Source organism: Clinocottus analis, unplaced genomic scaffold (genome assembly GCF_023055335.1).
Source record: "Clinocottus analis isolate CAN_PGR_092001 unplaced genomic scaffold, fCliAna1.0.p SCAF_34, whole genome shotgun sequence".
In the NCBI taxonomy this organism is placed as follows: Eukaryota; Metazoa; Chordata; class Actinopteri; order Perciformes; family Cottidae; genus Clinocottus; species Clinocottus analis.
Window position 1 is genome coordinate 1494747 of NW_027176087.1, and position 15729 is coordinate 1510475.

The 15729-nt window shown below is 43.0% G+C and overlaps 1 protein-coding gene across 2 annotated transcripts; it reads left to right on the plus strand.

Moving 5' to 3' along the window:
• The first annotated feature begins 23 nt into the window (after nucleotides 1–23).
• glyr1 (glyoxylate reductase 1 homolog (Arabidopsis)) lies at nucleotides 24–12961 on the plus strand. 2 transcript variants are annotated; one of them, XM_068596121.1, is made up of 16 exons: nucleotides 24–126; nucleotides 1533–1569; nucleotides 1662–1741; nucleotides 1834–1972; nucleotides 3624–3734; nucleotides 5214–5297; nucleotides 6598–6651; nucleotides 7069–7119; nucleotides 7324–7397; nucleotides 7580–7679; nucleotides 8133–8243; nucleotides 8335–8436; nucleotides 8669–8831; nucleotides 9389–9568; nucleotides 9747–9871; nucleotides 10113–12961. In XM_068596121.1, the coding sequence occupies exons 1-16, from the start codon at nucleotides 89–91 to the stop codon at nucleotides 10185–10187; spliced, it is 1524 nt and encodes a 507-aa protein (XP_068452222.1). In that variant the 5' UTR covers nucleotides 24–88; the 3' UTR covers nucleotides 10188–12961. The 2 variants fall into 2 exon arrangements, with proteins under 2 accessions (XP_068452222.1, XP_068452223.1); XM_068596122.1 differs by lacking the exon at nucleotides 5214–5297.
• The last annotated feature ends 2768 nt before the right edge of the window (nucleotides 12962–15729 follow it).

Consider the following 15729-nt stretch of genomic DNA (forward strand, 5'->3'; position numbering starts at 1 on the left):
AAGCGGAAGTGCTCGCCCTCACACGTGATCAGTGGGCGTGTGTTGTCTTTTCCTCTCAGTCAGTGCGACGTTTTATTAAAGTTGTAAGATGGCGACTGTGCATCTGAGGATCGGGGATCTGGTCTGGTGAGATAACCTTTAAATATTGTACAACTCCTCCGGTCCCGCTGAATGATCTTACATTGCACGAGGTAGTGATTGATTAGTGAGTTTAATAGCTCGTGTTGGTGTTTCCGTACTGGGTTACTCAAACAAGTCGTTAGCTGAGCTGACTCAGCCACCAGCCATCATTAGCTGCTAGCTAGCGACAAGCTGCAGAAAAAGGTTTAGATCGGAAGAAGATAACTCTGGTTTATTTCCGGATGGAGAGCAGTCTTTTAAAAAAAGTATTTCTTGGGCCTATTGGTTTGTGTGCAGCTTCGACAGGTCGTTAAAACAGTCCATGTTGTGGTCTGTGGCTAGCTTTACTAGCTTCAGCGGATATGAAGCTACCGGGGACTGCAGCTGGCTTCACGTTGATTCGTCTTCCGTGTCAGCGGTTGCTGACTGTCATTTGTCTTTCGAGATGGACAAGTCGTCTTTGGAGGCTGTCTCTGGTTCTTTTAGCCCACATGGGGGACAACAACAGCTGAGTAGTTGTGTCGTACTGCCCTGTAGCGCCCGTTCTCGTGGGGACATTATCCGCTTAGTAAAGTACCACACGTGTGTTCTACAGAGAGACTGGGACTACCTGTATTTAATATAAGCAATACGCATTACATCATATGATGGCATCTTTGTTAAGACCCCATTCACCGACACGTTTCGGTTTTTAATGACCCCAGCAACTCAAGAAGTGAGTATTTGTTTTCTCTTTTTTTAAAGTTACTTTTTTCACTTTGCCAGCTGACTCACTGCTAAAAAGCAATGTTCTCATATGGCTGTTTGGTAAGTGTGAGTTACAGTAGTTAATGCTTTAGTTGCTGTTGCAATATTTCTACAACTCATGAGGACATCACTGCAACGAAGACCAGTAGAACCCTGTTGGCACTGACAGGCACTGGGATAACAAACTCTGAAGAGCTCTAGCAGCTTCAACCAAATGGAACATCATGCCCTCCTCTGTATTAGATGATTGTATAAATTCTTTACCTTATTAGTGTGTTGGAGCCGTTTTTACTCTTTGTAAAAACAGCTGCAAGAAGAGTGGATTCCGACGCTCCAATTGTATTTAGACAATATCAGTGTTTATTTAGACAATATCAGTGTGTGTGCTTTGCCACCTGTACAAATGTATGTACACATGAAATTGGGACTTTTTTTTTTTTATAAAAGTCCCAACCTAAAACAAATGTGTTTTTTTAAGTGGATACAGATGATCATATCTCAACAGGAAGTGCATTCCACAGTTTGGAAGTCCTGACAGCAAAGCCTGTTCCCCTCTGGTCACAAAACTGGACCTGAGAAAGCGTCCGAATCATCAGATTGTTGGAGCCTGTTGTAATGTGTCTCAGTACTAGCTGGACAGGCTAAATATTTCCCTCTTCTTTCAGGGGGAAGCTTGGTCGTTACCCACCATGGCCAGGGAAGGTAAGGAGTGAAAACATACATATTGCTGTTTAGAGGCATATACAAACATCGACATGACAGATGTTGGATTACTAAAGTTATTTACATTTCAGGTCGTAAGCCCCCCCAAGGACTTGAAAAAGCCCAGGGGCAAAAAATGCCATTTTGTGAAATTCTTTGGAACTGAAGACCAGTAAGTATGGATAGTGAGGTCCTGTTCTGACTCACCTTGCATGCACTTCTCCTTTAAATGTGTGAGAGATGTATTTCTCTGTGTCTGTTCAGTGCCTGGATCAAAGTAGAACAGCTGAAGCCCTACCATGCCCACAAAGAAGAGATGATCAAGATAAATAAAGGCAAGCGTTTCCAGCAGGCAGTCGATGCAGTGGAAGACTTCTTGAAGAAAGCAAAGGGGAAAGAACAGGTGAGTAGGATGTCATACAAAATGGCCAGTTCAGAAAAATAAGAGCAAAATCACCTACATATTGGCTAATGTCACCACGTGCATGCCCTCCAGACTTATTGGCACCGTTTAGTAAACATGGGCAAAACAAGATGCAAAAAAATATAATTCATTGTTTATCCTCATGCTCTTTAATTCAAAATATTTACAAAAATCTCACCTTCTTAACTGAAGTAACATAGTTGAAAGAAACAATACATTCTTATCACAAAACTAATATTTTTCTCTGTCTTTATGTTCCTCACTTTGCCGAGTAGATTGTAGTTTGATTGTAGTGTAGATTTTGAGATGTGCTTCGGATCATTGTCCTGCTAGAAGCAACCACGGCCCATTGTAAGCTTCCTGGCAGAGGCTGTTAGGTTTTTATTTAATATCTGCTAGTCTATGATATCATGTATCCTAAGAAGATGTGCAGAGCCTTTAGAAGAAAAGCAACCGCACAACATCAAAGATCCGCCATCATACTTCACAATGGGTATGAGGTGCTCTTCTGGGTGGCTATCTTTCTGTCTAAATCCACCTTTTTGTTGCCAAAAAGCTCCATCTTGGTCTCATCTGACCACATAACCTGGTCCCATTGAAGGTCCCAGTATTGTTTGGCAAAATGTAGACACTTTAGTTGTTGTTGCTTGGCAGTAGAGGCTTTTTCCTGGCAACCTTTCCAAACAACTTGTGGTGATGTAGGTGATGTCTGATTGGAGACTTTCTGGCCCCAAGACTCAACTAACGTCTGCAATTCTCCAGCTGTGATCCTTGGAGATTCTTTTGGCAATCGAACCATCCTCCTCACTGTGTGTGGGGTTGATGTACACGCGCATCCTCTCCCGGCTGATTCTTAACTTTTCCTGTGGCTTTAAACTTCTTAATTATTCCCCTGATAGTGGAAATGGGTATTTTCAACTTTTTAGAGGTTTTCTCACATCCATTTTCCAATTTGTGCAGCTCAACAACTTTTTGTCGCACGTCGTCACTGTGTTTTCGGGTCCCTCCCATAGTGAGAAAAATGGAGGTGAGATTTATGTGAATATTTTAAGTAAAAGAACAACAGGATAAACAGCAAAGACATTTGATCAACAGCCTATTTTGCTCATATTTACTGAGGGTTCTAAAGATTCGAGGGCACTGTACATAAGTCGTATGTATCTGGAAAAAAGCTGATCTAAAATACTTTTTGCAAGCGGCACAAGCTGTGAAACATTTTCCTGTTTGCCAAAAAGTCTCTGTAACAACTGAATATGTGAGTGAACTGTTAGTCATAATTGTTGACCTGTATTTTCTGGTTGTTTAGTATGAACACTGTTTTTGCCAAAGCATAACAAAAGAAAACGATGTGGAACATACTTGTTTCCAGCTATGAAACTAATGAAATCACATATACAATTACTGAAGTGAGAGTTGTTCTCCCAAGCCTCCTCGTGAAATACTCAGTATTTATTCAGGTGGACCTCTGTCGAGGCCATCTGCCCTCTGGAATGAGTGCACTCATCATCTGGGAAATCAGTTCTCCCTTCGGCTTACTGTGTAACCTGCTTATTTTTGAACCACCCTACATTCAAACAGTTGTCGAACTGTTGCGACTGTCTTTCAAAATCATAAGCTGTGTTTTTAACAGAACTCGGATGGCAAAGGAGACTCAAAAGGAAAGAAGACGCCCAGCAAGCCACTCAAAATACTGGAGGAGGATGACGAGGATCTCAGTGCCCTAAAGGATCCCTCTGAGAAGGTCGGTAGGACACTGTTAAGTTCAAACATTGTCCTGTAAAGCATTAGTTAAATATTTTTACTAAACGTATACGGCATTCAGAAAAGACAAACACAGCAAAACGAGGACTGGAAAAAGTGATGATTAAAACGCTCAATTATGGCGGAAATTGTAATCACGATAACTTTGGTCAGTACTAAGCTCATTGACTTTGAAAACATCGTGCATATAGGAAGACTTGTCTATTTTTAAAGAGAAATACATTAATCTGGTGCACATTGAGAGCTAATTTAAAAGGCGTGATCAAAGCCTCTTAATTATGATTCATGAAGAGCTTTTTGCCCTATAAACAATTTAATCACAAACACATTGTTTGCATAGATCTGAATGGTGATGACACTAAATGTCACACCCACAAAGCGTGGTTAACCATCAGAGGGCACAGCGAGTTCTGGAAGCAGTGAGGCCCAACCAAGCCGAAGCAGCTGTGCTTGACCCTTGAAGCACGGTGAAATCCTACTGGTGTACAGGAAGAAACAGCAGTGCCCTGGTCTTATATCACAAGACTTCTTGAAACGCAATGCAGCACAATAATTATTCTATATCGACTATCTTGTGTCTTTTAATCATTAGAAGCCACAATCGGAATTGAAAAGAAAATGTCGATTCATCGCCCAGCCCGACGTGTCATCCCTAAGTCTATTCACCTTCAATGACTTGACATAAGCTTCCGCTGCAAAAGCAATGTGAACTTGTCTCTGCTAAACCTGCCATGTGCATATATTGGTCTTTAATATAAAGTGATCCCACTCTCGCTAGACCAAGTTTTGCAGCAGTGGAACCTTCTCTTGTTCGGTCTAATACAAAGATGCATTCTGACGCTTACACTATGGATACTCGTAAGTAAGTGTTTAGCTTCAGATCTATTGACATGTGACTTGATGCTCCTATTGCACTGCAGGCATCAGATTCATAATGTCGTCACACGGAACCAGCAGTATTTTAGGAAATTGTTGCTAGGCAATATCTTTGTATATTCGTCTTTTAATTTACCCCAATTAAGAGATTTAATGCTTAATTAGTTGGATAATGTAAAATTGACATCACACAATCTTACAGATAGAGGATGTATCACTTAGTTTGAGATGTTGAGACAACAACCACTCATCACCATCATTAGGTTCTTTCATCGACTTCATGAACCTGGATTGTCCACCTCCATTTTTATTTCCCCTGTAGTCGAACATGTCAAGCTTCAGAGGCTCTGGAGCTGATGGTGTCTCAATACCACACCTCTGACATCAATGTCACTTTGCTTTTGATGGTCCAGGTTTTGAAATACCCGTCTGATATTTCTGCCTCTGTCCAAATACAGTGGAGGTGAAATGAATGTTCTATCCTTAACGCTGTGTCCTCCATATGTATGAGAGAAGAACATCAGAGGCCGACCTCTACGGATTTCCAATTTGATTTAGAAAGGTGAATGTGTCTCTCCTCAAGGACTTAACTGACTCTGACCCCGAGCCGTCCACTCTTGAGAGGCTGGGTGCGGGACCTGGCTCAGGATTCAAATGGGAGAGCAGTGTAGGTGAACTCCTTCCCACCAAGCCTGCCTTGCCCTGCTGTTCTTCTACCTGACCTTCAGCTTTGGCTTTAATCACCAGCAACTGCAGACCTTTACTTTCTGAACTGTTTGGTGCTCGTTCCTAACTGCTGAAACTGTTTGTCTGCCGGGTGCTGTTGAGATGATCACCAACTCTGTATGTGGGGACTCAAAGGAAGCCTGAGGTTTGACTCAGCTGACTCAGAAAAGTGTGACTTCCTCATCAGCGACCTGCTCTCTACGATTGATTGATAACTCTCCCTGCTTTTCAGGACCAGTTATGACCACTCTGAATGGAATCTTTAACCTGTACAACCTCTCTCGACAGACAAACAGCGCACCCTTGTGTACAATTTGAGTCATTAACTATTATTGATCTATATGTCAGTGGAAACATTTTTACAAACAAGTTCTGGCTTCAGTGAATCAACTCTAACGTATATGATCATGTGAGTCCAGAAGGATGTAGTCCAGTATGGATGTAAATAGTTGTTTTTCCAAGAGGACACTGTTTGTAACTTTTTGAATGTTGTTAGTTTGTCTGTTTATTCTGCCAGCCAGTAGAGGTGCTGCTAACTCGTATTGTACAGAATTGACTCGTTTCCACTGACATGGAGAACATCAGATGGTGACTGGCTGTGTGGGTTGAGCTGAACACATTAATAGAGGTACCTAAAGCTGTGAGTCTCAGAGGACTCGTACTGATACCTTCTGTTCAAAATGAACTGCAAAACAATGTTTGTACTTTGCGATTTGCCTGCTATCTTTTCATATGATCACCTTCCTTCTACCTACCTACTTACTTTTCACTTACTTGGAACTGTGAGCTGCAGAATGCAGGGAAATCATTTCAAATTATGTAAAGCATGAGCACTTGTGTCCGCTGTAAGCTCTTCTTCTCATTCTGTGTTGGTGTGAGTATTCTAAAAGTCCGCCAGTGTGGCTAACGTGCTGTTGCCTTTTAACCTGAATGATCTGTGCAGCAGCTGAACACAAACGGGGTTCTCTCTGGTTATGCACTTTAGACTTTTAAGAGAGACTTGTAAAAGTCATTAGGAAAATGAACAGGATTGGATTTAGTCTTTAATCATTAACACTCCAGGGCAAAATCTGATTATTTTTTTTTAGGCCATGGATGCAAGGCCTCCAAATTTCTCAGTGTAAGGACCACGATGCGGGCCCTGATGTGTCAGTGTGGTGCGGTGTAGACTCAATGGTTTCTGTCAGGTCTCTGGATATGCTAAGAGAACGCTGTCTCAATGAACTTTTCTTCTATTGCAGCTTGTGAAGGACGACCCACATTTCCATCACTTCCTCCTCAGCCAGTCTGAGAAGGTAAAAGGAAGCACGCTCAGTATGCTGATATCTTCTCTCGATCAGAAGTTGGGTTTCACATTAACCGTTAGTTTGCCATGTCCGATCTCGTCCAATAGTCTGTCTGAGACTCCAATCTTGTGCCCCCCAGAGACCAGTTCTTTAAAACCTTATAAAATGCTAATCGCATCACATTGCAGTGTTTGGCAGAGTGATGCACTAATCAATCAAATATTAATACTATACACAATATTGGCGTTGAAATTAACCGGGGTTGGTGTTAGGCGTTCATCTGTGTGACGCTCTGAGAGAAATGTTTTTGTTAGTAGCTCTTCTTTGATCCCGTATTTACTACATCACTTAGTAAGCGTTAGTAAACTGTTTAAATGGAGACCCAGGGAAAGTGTATATGATTCATCTCTGTCTGTTTCCTCACAGCCAGCACCATCAATGGAACCCATTAGCAAGCGGCTGAAGATCATTGAAGAGGTAAATTTAAAAACTAACCAGTCAACAAGTTCCAATCCTCATGTGTTTGCTTTGATGTTCCTTTGAACTTCTACAGTTTGAACTGTTGTGTTTTCTATAACAACTTATCGGCTCATGGATTTGGTTTCATAGAAGACGCAAAGATAGTGAGAGCTTCATGTTCCCTGCAGTATGAAAGTGACAGTGTTGCCTTTGACTGTGCAGGACTCAGGGTCAACATCTATCCAAGCAGCAGACAGCACAGCCATCAACGGCAGCATCACACCCACAGATAAAAGGTATTCACACATCCTCACAACACCAGTTTCCAAGTGATCGATCACAAGCATAACACTGAGGATGACTATTATTGATTACAGATCTCACCTTAATGGAGCTCAGAGCACAGACGCATAACAGCTAATGTTTCATTTCAGTGTTGGCGTGCTCATGTTTGTTATTTTTGGACTTTGCTCTTCAGGATAGGGTTCCTGGGTCTGGGGCTGATGGGCAGTGGTATAGTTGCCAACCTGTTAAAACTGGGTCACGTTGTCACAGTGTGGAACCGCACAGCAGAAAAGGTACCGCAATGCAACACAAGTCAGTGATCTGTGTCTGATGAATGAGGCTTCGTTGACCTCGGTCATCTGTTGCAGTGTTTGACTGGTGATGATATCTTTCATTTCCTGGTAACATTTAGAATACATAATAGGAACAAATGAAAACATATTAAGCAAATATGATAAGTATCATAAGTTTCAAGTGTAGGGGAAGGAGTTTGATAGTGGCTTAAAGACTGTTAGAATAAAATCTTTTATGACTTAACCAAAAACGAGGCATTGATCAATACCTCCTTTTTGGTAAAGTCTTAATCATTATTCTGCAATAAATATGTCACTAATCAGTATTACCATAACTGTACCAGAGGTTGGCAATAAAAGATTGGATCCATATGTTGGCTAACTCTAGAAGTATCCTGTGTTGGCACAATGATGATGATGATTCAGAAATGTCTGCTTCCTGCTCTGCTCCAGTGTGACCTGTTCATCCAGGAGGGTGCCCGGTTAGGCCGGACTCCTGGTGAGGTGGCTTCCACGTGCGATATCACTTTCTCCTGTGTCTCTGACCCAAAAGCTGCCAGGGATGTGAGTACCAGCTACAGTTAATTGCTTCCTGTGGAGGCGAGAGTCACGGGCCCATGGGTTGAAACAACTACTTGTGTTTGTGGCCCTCTAGTTGGTGTTGGGGCCCAGTGGAGTGCTGCAGGGAATCAGGCCAGGCAAGTGCTATGTAGAGATGTCTACTGTGGACCCCGAGACCATTACAGAACTCTCAAAGGTAAACGGTAGCACAACACATCATCACACCAGAGCAGCCACAGTTCAAGTCATACCTCATAAAGGACACAGTAAAGAATCATGCACCATTGGCATGCGCATGGTTTCAAAGCATCTTGCATCAGAAACTATCCGAAACCTAAAAGGGATTGTGGCTTTTCTCCATCCTTAAGGTATACAAGCTACCATTATTGGGATAGCATAAATATTGTTATTTTATGTTTGAATGTCAGGTGATCACATCGCGGGGCGGCCGTTTCCTGGAGGCCCCGGTGGCAGGAAGCCAGCAGCTCTCCAATGATGGGATGCTGGTCATCCTGGCAGCCGGCGACAGGACCGTCTACGAGGACTGCAGCAGCTGCTTCCAGGCCATGGGCAAGACCTCCTTCTTCCTGGGTATGTAGGGTGTACGGATGCAGCGCTGGTCGGTTGTCAGGAATAGTTTGATCAAAGATTATCTTGAAAGACTTCTTAGCTATTTCTTGGTTCTGTGCTGTTGCTAGGCAACCAGTCAAGCCTCCACAGAGTTGCTGATCTAGCTTGGCTCACACCCTTCTGTAAAATAATTAATTTAGTTTTTTGTAGGTATTAAACAAATGAGATGTTAACGCTTCGAGGCGATGGCAGGTGATTTGGTTCCAGTCGACAGAGCCAAGCTCGACATGTGCTAAGCTAACCAGATACATAATGGTAATAATTATTTTATCTAACTCTGCAAGAAAACAAATCAGTAATTAAAAATGATTCTGTTTCAGGTAATGGGGTTGATAGTAAACCTGTAAATAGTGTAGGTGATAATCTCCAGTGTCTTGCCAGTCTCTCCTCTGGTTTCTGTCTAGTTTCTGTTTTGGGAAAGTGAAGCTGCCAAATAGCATCAAATGCTTTAATTTATTAGTAGAACTTTAACTGCGATGCTGATGTGGGTCTCCTAATGTGTCCATATGCGGTTTCAGGGGAAGCAGGCAATGCAGCGAGGATGATGCTGATCCTCAACATGGTGCAGGGCAGCTTCATGGCCACCATTGCAGAGGGGCTAACCCTGGCCCAGGCCACAGGCCAATCACAGCAGACCTTCCTGGACATCTTGTGCCAGGGCCAGATGGCAAGCACGTTTGTGGACCAGAAATGTCAAAGTAAGTCCACACAGAGATGTTTGAAGACATCCTTCAACCTAAGTGAACCTTGCTCACTGGTTCTTTTGTCATTTCTCTCAATGTTGCATTGTAAAGTTTTAAGTAAGTTCATTTCAAAAAGACATATGGTCCAATATGTTTGAAGGTGAATAAAAACCTTCCTCCTGGCTTTGTCCAGATATTTTACAGGGCAACTTTAAGCCAGACTACTATTTGAAACATATTCAAAAGGACCTGAGGCTAGCCATCTCGATGGGTGATATGGCCAACCATCCAACCCCAATGGCTGCAGCGGCCAATGAGGTAACATTCAGACTAGTTTCTTTGTATGGGCAAGTTTTTCCATCAATAAAATGTAATCTATTTTTTACACTGTGACATTTGTAATTTTGGGCTATACAAAATAAACGGAATTGAATAACCTATGAGCCTTGACTTTTTAAACACAGTACAAGTACAGTCCGTTTACCATCAAATAACGAGGAAGCGTGTACGAGGAAGCTTGTACATTACAACTGAAAATCTGTGTTCTATTACTTTGCAGGTTTACAAGAGGGCTAAGGCACTGGACCAGTCAGACAACGATATTTCTGCAGTCTACAGGGCCTACATTCACTAGAGCGAGGTGTGACCATCCTCTGGCCCACACAGGCTTTAATCCCTTCATTTTTCTCCCTTGTCATGTAATACGTTTTTTAAATTCCAGTTATTTTATTTTGCCACAGCGCCAGCCATGTTAGCTGCCCACAAGTCATGGGATTGTTATTGCTTTGTTAGAGGCAAGCGTGAGCATTGCACTGACTGTACTGGGGGAATATATGCTGTAAGGCCGCTTCAGATGAGGTCGTACTACTGCAATTTGGTTTCGGATAACTGAAAGCTGGTCAAAGCGAGCGAGGATGAGGGGTCCAGAGCCACTGTGAAGAGCAGGGTGTCCAGCTCCAGCCAGAGGAAATGCTGTCAGGTTTTGTGCATAAACCCGAAAGATTTTTTTGTTGTTGTTCATGTGCAAATGATGAGTATATTTAATTAAGTGTAATCTTTGCATTTCTTTTAAAATGTCTAGAATTCCATGAGAGAAAACACCAAGAACATGCCACTGCATTGCCTTAATATTGTAACCACCCCCAGTCTTTCAATTCTAGTATTTATTTATGTTTCTTTCTAGGTCTTCTTGGTGCAGTGTGGCCATGGCTTGTTTCTTTATTTTACAAGATGATTTATGCTTTTGTGTTGGTGTTATTGATTTTTCTTGAATAGGTTAAAGACAGAGCAACAGATGTGTTGAGGCCTTAAAATGCAGTTATTCATGATTCTAGTCGAGGCTTAAGATTTTCCACATTTGAAACCATTTAAATTTTGTGTTTGAGAGTACTCATTTACAGTTTCTTTTTTTAATATATTACTCTGAAACTAGATGAATCCACTTTTTGAGTTCCATTTTAACTAAACGTCATATTTAAGCCCCAATGTGTTTTTACCTGGTAGTTAGAGATTAAACTTGTGTCTGGGTATTGAATGCTGATATGGGACACAATGTAAAACCAGGAGAGTTAGTGGCTCGACAGTTTGATTACTTGGCAAGACAGAAACTGAAAGCTGTAGAATAAATGCAACTTCTTCAGCATCACAGTCTGTAGCTGGCTTTAGTTGGAATGTAATTGTTGATGCACTATTACATCAGTCTCCCCAGAGAGACACACACACACACTCGGCTACACTGTTGGGTAAATATGAAAATGAAGAAATGCATGTCAACATGGATATTTTATCATTCTTCCAGCAGGTGGTCACATGACAGGGCCATGTTGACGCAGAGGTCTTCTGACGTTCATTGTATGTGTGTGCTGATGATTAACGGCTACTTAAGACCGCCCATATGTTTGATCTTATTTTCCAATCGTGTCTCTTCATCGGAGAGCATCGAGTTAGTTTGTACTCTGGACCCACAGTCCGGATATTGGAGGTAAGACTTCAATAAAAAAATTTAAAGGAATGTTATTAAAAAGAAAAGAAATTGCGTTTTGGACAGAAGATCGTCGTTGTGGAAGTTTTCTAATCACATTTTTGACTTTTCACATGTTCAAATGTCAGTATCTGCCTCAAACATTCAGTTCTGTTACTGCAGGTCTCAGGTCTGTGTCATCCACATGGATCGGAATAGCTATTCTAATTGTGAATTACATGAACACTGGCATGTATTGAATGCTCTTTTTCTTTTCTGTTCTTTCTGGATCAGGCCTAATTATCATTTTGTTCATAACAATGGATGTCTTGAAAGTTACTTTATGCATGTTGGTTTCGGGTAGTTTTCTGTGGGTCCTGTGTTGGCCCGGTGAAGACTTCTATGGCATAGTCTCGCACACAAGTAGCAGATTCAAATGACAATGTGAGGCAACATGGGGGGCCAATAGAAACAGGGCACAGTCAACCTGAGGAGTTGTCTATCGGAGGAGGTGGAACCGCTGAATTCTTCTATCTGGCTAAATTCTGATTAGTAGACGACCGCTTTAATCTGTTGAGCGCTTTTCATTCCTCCGCTAGAAACGGATCAACACCATGTGTGAAATCAGAGTTCCAGACTTCTGTGTTGTCTGAGTATGTTTTGTGTGTCCATATCCTTTTAGATAAGATTCTTACAACAACTCTGTTGTTTAAGAAGGATGTGGGTTTTATTGTTGGGGTCTTATCTGCCCCACATGGTGTGAGGAAGTACGTGCAGAAGTGGTCAAATATTACAGCAAATCTATATCCTCATTAGAAGAAGCTCGTCAGTTGTCTCCATCTGGGACACGAGTTGGACACCTGCCTTCTGTTCTTCCACCTGAAACCATAGAGTGACAGGAAGCCAGACAACAGCCGAGTGCTCCATTATAAACACTCACAGCATCCAGAGAGGAAGACATGCTGTTTTTGATCAGTTTCAACTGTACATGAATACGTTCCTCATAATACAGAAGACATTTGTTTCGTGGAAAGAATCAAGTGGCCCCTTGTGAAAGATTTTCTGTTTTCCAAACAATTGATAACAATTTCACACTGTCGTGTAAAGAAGAGTTTTTAGAAGACAGATGTAAATAGAACATTTAGGTTGCATAGGGTTTCTTTTATACCTACTATAACCAGGATTGATGAAAACTACTACTTTGGGTTTTGATTCTACAGAGCGAACTAACATCTTTAGGTCTTAAAACTGTAGAGTGTTCAGTTCAAGTGTAAATTGTTTATTAATATGTGGTTTCTATAATCTGGCTTATTGTCGCATTGATATAACTTTGATCCTGTTGAAAGAAGGAGGGTGGAGCTTCAGTTTGGGGGATATTTATGATTTTGTGTGTTTGTGAAAGTATCAAGACTTTTGTGCTGTTTAATAAACCCTCTCCTGATTACTGACATGAGTCACATGTAATCCCTGATCCAGTGTTATCCTGTCAGGGGGACTTGAGCAAGGTCACTGAACCTCAGGTTGGTACTGAGAGGCAGGCCTGCAGCTGGCAGTGTGTGTGATTCAATTTCAATTCTGTTTATTTTCTGAAGCTTAAAATCACAAATACAAAATTTGCCTCAGAGTTATACCATAACAGCCCTGCCATGAGACCTCACATCAGATCTGGAAAACTCCCCCAAATGAAGATAATAAAAACCCTTTCACAAGGAAAAAAAACCTTCAGGAGAGCAACAGAGGATCCCTCTCCCCGGATGGACAGAAGCAATAGATGTCATGTGACCAGAATGAATAACATAACGGAGATACAACACATACAATAAATATGACGGAAATTATTCATATGAGTTGAAGGCATGGACCACTATCCATGTCAGCAAAAGGTGGTAGAGAGAAGTTGCATCAACACGGTCGCCATTCCAGGGGACAGGACCGGCTCCAGACAGCCACGATTCATGGCAGGGGACAGGACCCTATTTTTTTTATACATCTTTCAACAAAATCATTCAAATGTCCTATTATCCAGCTTAAATTACAGAGATAATTGACGTCAGGCTATGTCGTTCTTGGAAGGCGGAACCGCCCATAAATGGCTTCTATCCAGACGTCAGTGTTCAAGATAATTGCATGTGCACGCTCCTCTTCAGAAGGGAGAAAGGTTGAACCCAAAATTCATGATGTTCTCTTGCTACAATAAACTCAGAAAGAGCGTATCTTTTCTCTGCTGATGAGCAGAAGATGATCATGACTACAAATGATGAATTGAAGCCCATATTAATGGTAAAGTCTAATTGTGCATTCACATTCAAAGCGTAACAAATATTCGCAACACTTCCTGTTGTGAACGCAGCAACAAGATTGACTTTAAAATATTACCCACCACCTACAAAGCCTGAAACAATCTGGCCCCTCCCTACCTTTCAGATCTTCTCCCCCTTCATGCCTCAACCCGTTGCCTCAGGTCCGGCGATGTGAACACTCAGGGCCAACAGGACCAACTGCTAACCCCTGTTCCCTACCCTCCACCTGCTAACCCCTGCTCCCTACCCTCCACCTGCTAACCCCTGCTCCCTACCCTCCACCTGCTAACCCCTGCTCCCTACCCTCCACCTGCTAACCCCTGCTCCCTACCCTCCACCTGCTAACCCCTGCTCCTTACCCTCCACCTGCTAACCCCTGTTCCATACCCTCCACCTGCTAACCCCTGCTCCCTACCATCCACCTGCTAACCCCTGTTCCATACCCTCCACCTGCTAACCCCTGCTCCTTACCCTCCACCTGCTAACCCCTGTTCCATACCCTCCACCTGCTAACCCCTGTTCCATACCCTCCACCTACTAACCCCTGCTCCCTACCCTCCACCTGCTAACCCCTGCTCCCTACCCTCCACCTGCTAACCCCTGCTCCCTACCCTCCACCTGCTAACCCCTGTTCCATACCCTCCACCTGCTAACCCCTGCTCCCTACCCTCCACCTGCTAACCCCTGCTCCCTACCCTCCACCTGCTAACCCCTGTTCCCTACCCTCCACCTGCTAACCCCTGCTCCCTACCCTCCACCTGCTAACCCCTGTTCCATACCCTCCACCTGCTAACCCCTGCTCCCTACCCTCCACCTGCTAACCCCTGCTCCCTACCCTCCACCTGCTAACCCCTGTTCCCTACCCTCCACCTGCTAACCCCTGCTCCCTACCCTCCACCTGCTAACCCCTGTTCCATACCCTCCACCTGCTAACCCCTGTTCCATACCCTCCACCTGCTAACCCCTGCTCCCTACCCTCCACCTGCTAACCTCTGCTCCCTACCCTCCACCTGCTACACCCTTGCTCCATACCCTCCACCTGTTAACCCCTGCGCCATACCCTCCACCTGCTACACCCTTCTTCATTACCCTCCACCTGCTACACCCTTACTCCCTACCCTCCACCTGCTACACCCTTGCTCCATACCCTCCACCTGCTACACCCTTGCTCCCTACCCTCCACCTGCTACACCCTGCTCCACACCCTCCACCTGCTACACCCTTGCTCCCTGCCCTTCACCTGCTGATCCCTTGGGATTGTTGTTTGTTTGCACCATTTTTTTCGGTTTTGTTTGTCTCTGTCCTGTGTAAAGCATATTTGAGCATCTTGAAAAGTGCTGTACAAAATGGATTATTATTATTATTATTATTATTATTATTATTATTATTATTATTATTATTATTATTATTATTATTATCATGGCAGACAGGACCAGTTCCAAACAGCCACGATCTATGGAAACTTCAGGCAAGGAAGTACAGAAGCTCCCTGAAAGACGTACAGTTAGTAATGTGCATTGAAGAGACAATAATTTATCCAGAAGGATAGAAAAAAGAAGACAGAGGAGCTCAGCGTAACCCAAGATGTCCCCCTGCAGTCCAGGCCTCACAATTTGTACAATTGGATCTGCAGTCACAAATATATAACTTCAAATTTAAATAAAGACTCAGTAATTCCAAAAAGAGCTGGAACTGGTATTTAAAAGAAATAGTGCATTTGTCAGGACTATTATAAGCAGCAGATGAATCTCCATGTGGCGCTGTAGTGAGTAATGCGGCAGCAGGACTGTGTGTGTGTGTGTGTGTGTGTGTGTGTGTGTGTGTGTGTGTGTGTGTGTGTGTGTGTGTGTGTGTGTGTGTGTGTGTGTGTGTGTGTGTGTGTGTGTGTGTGTGTGTGTGTGTGTGTGTGTGTGTGT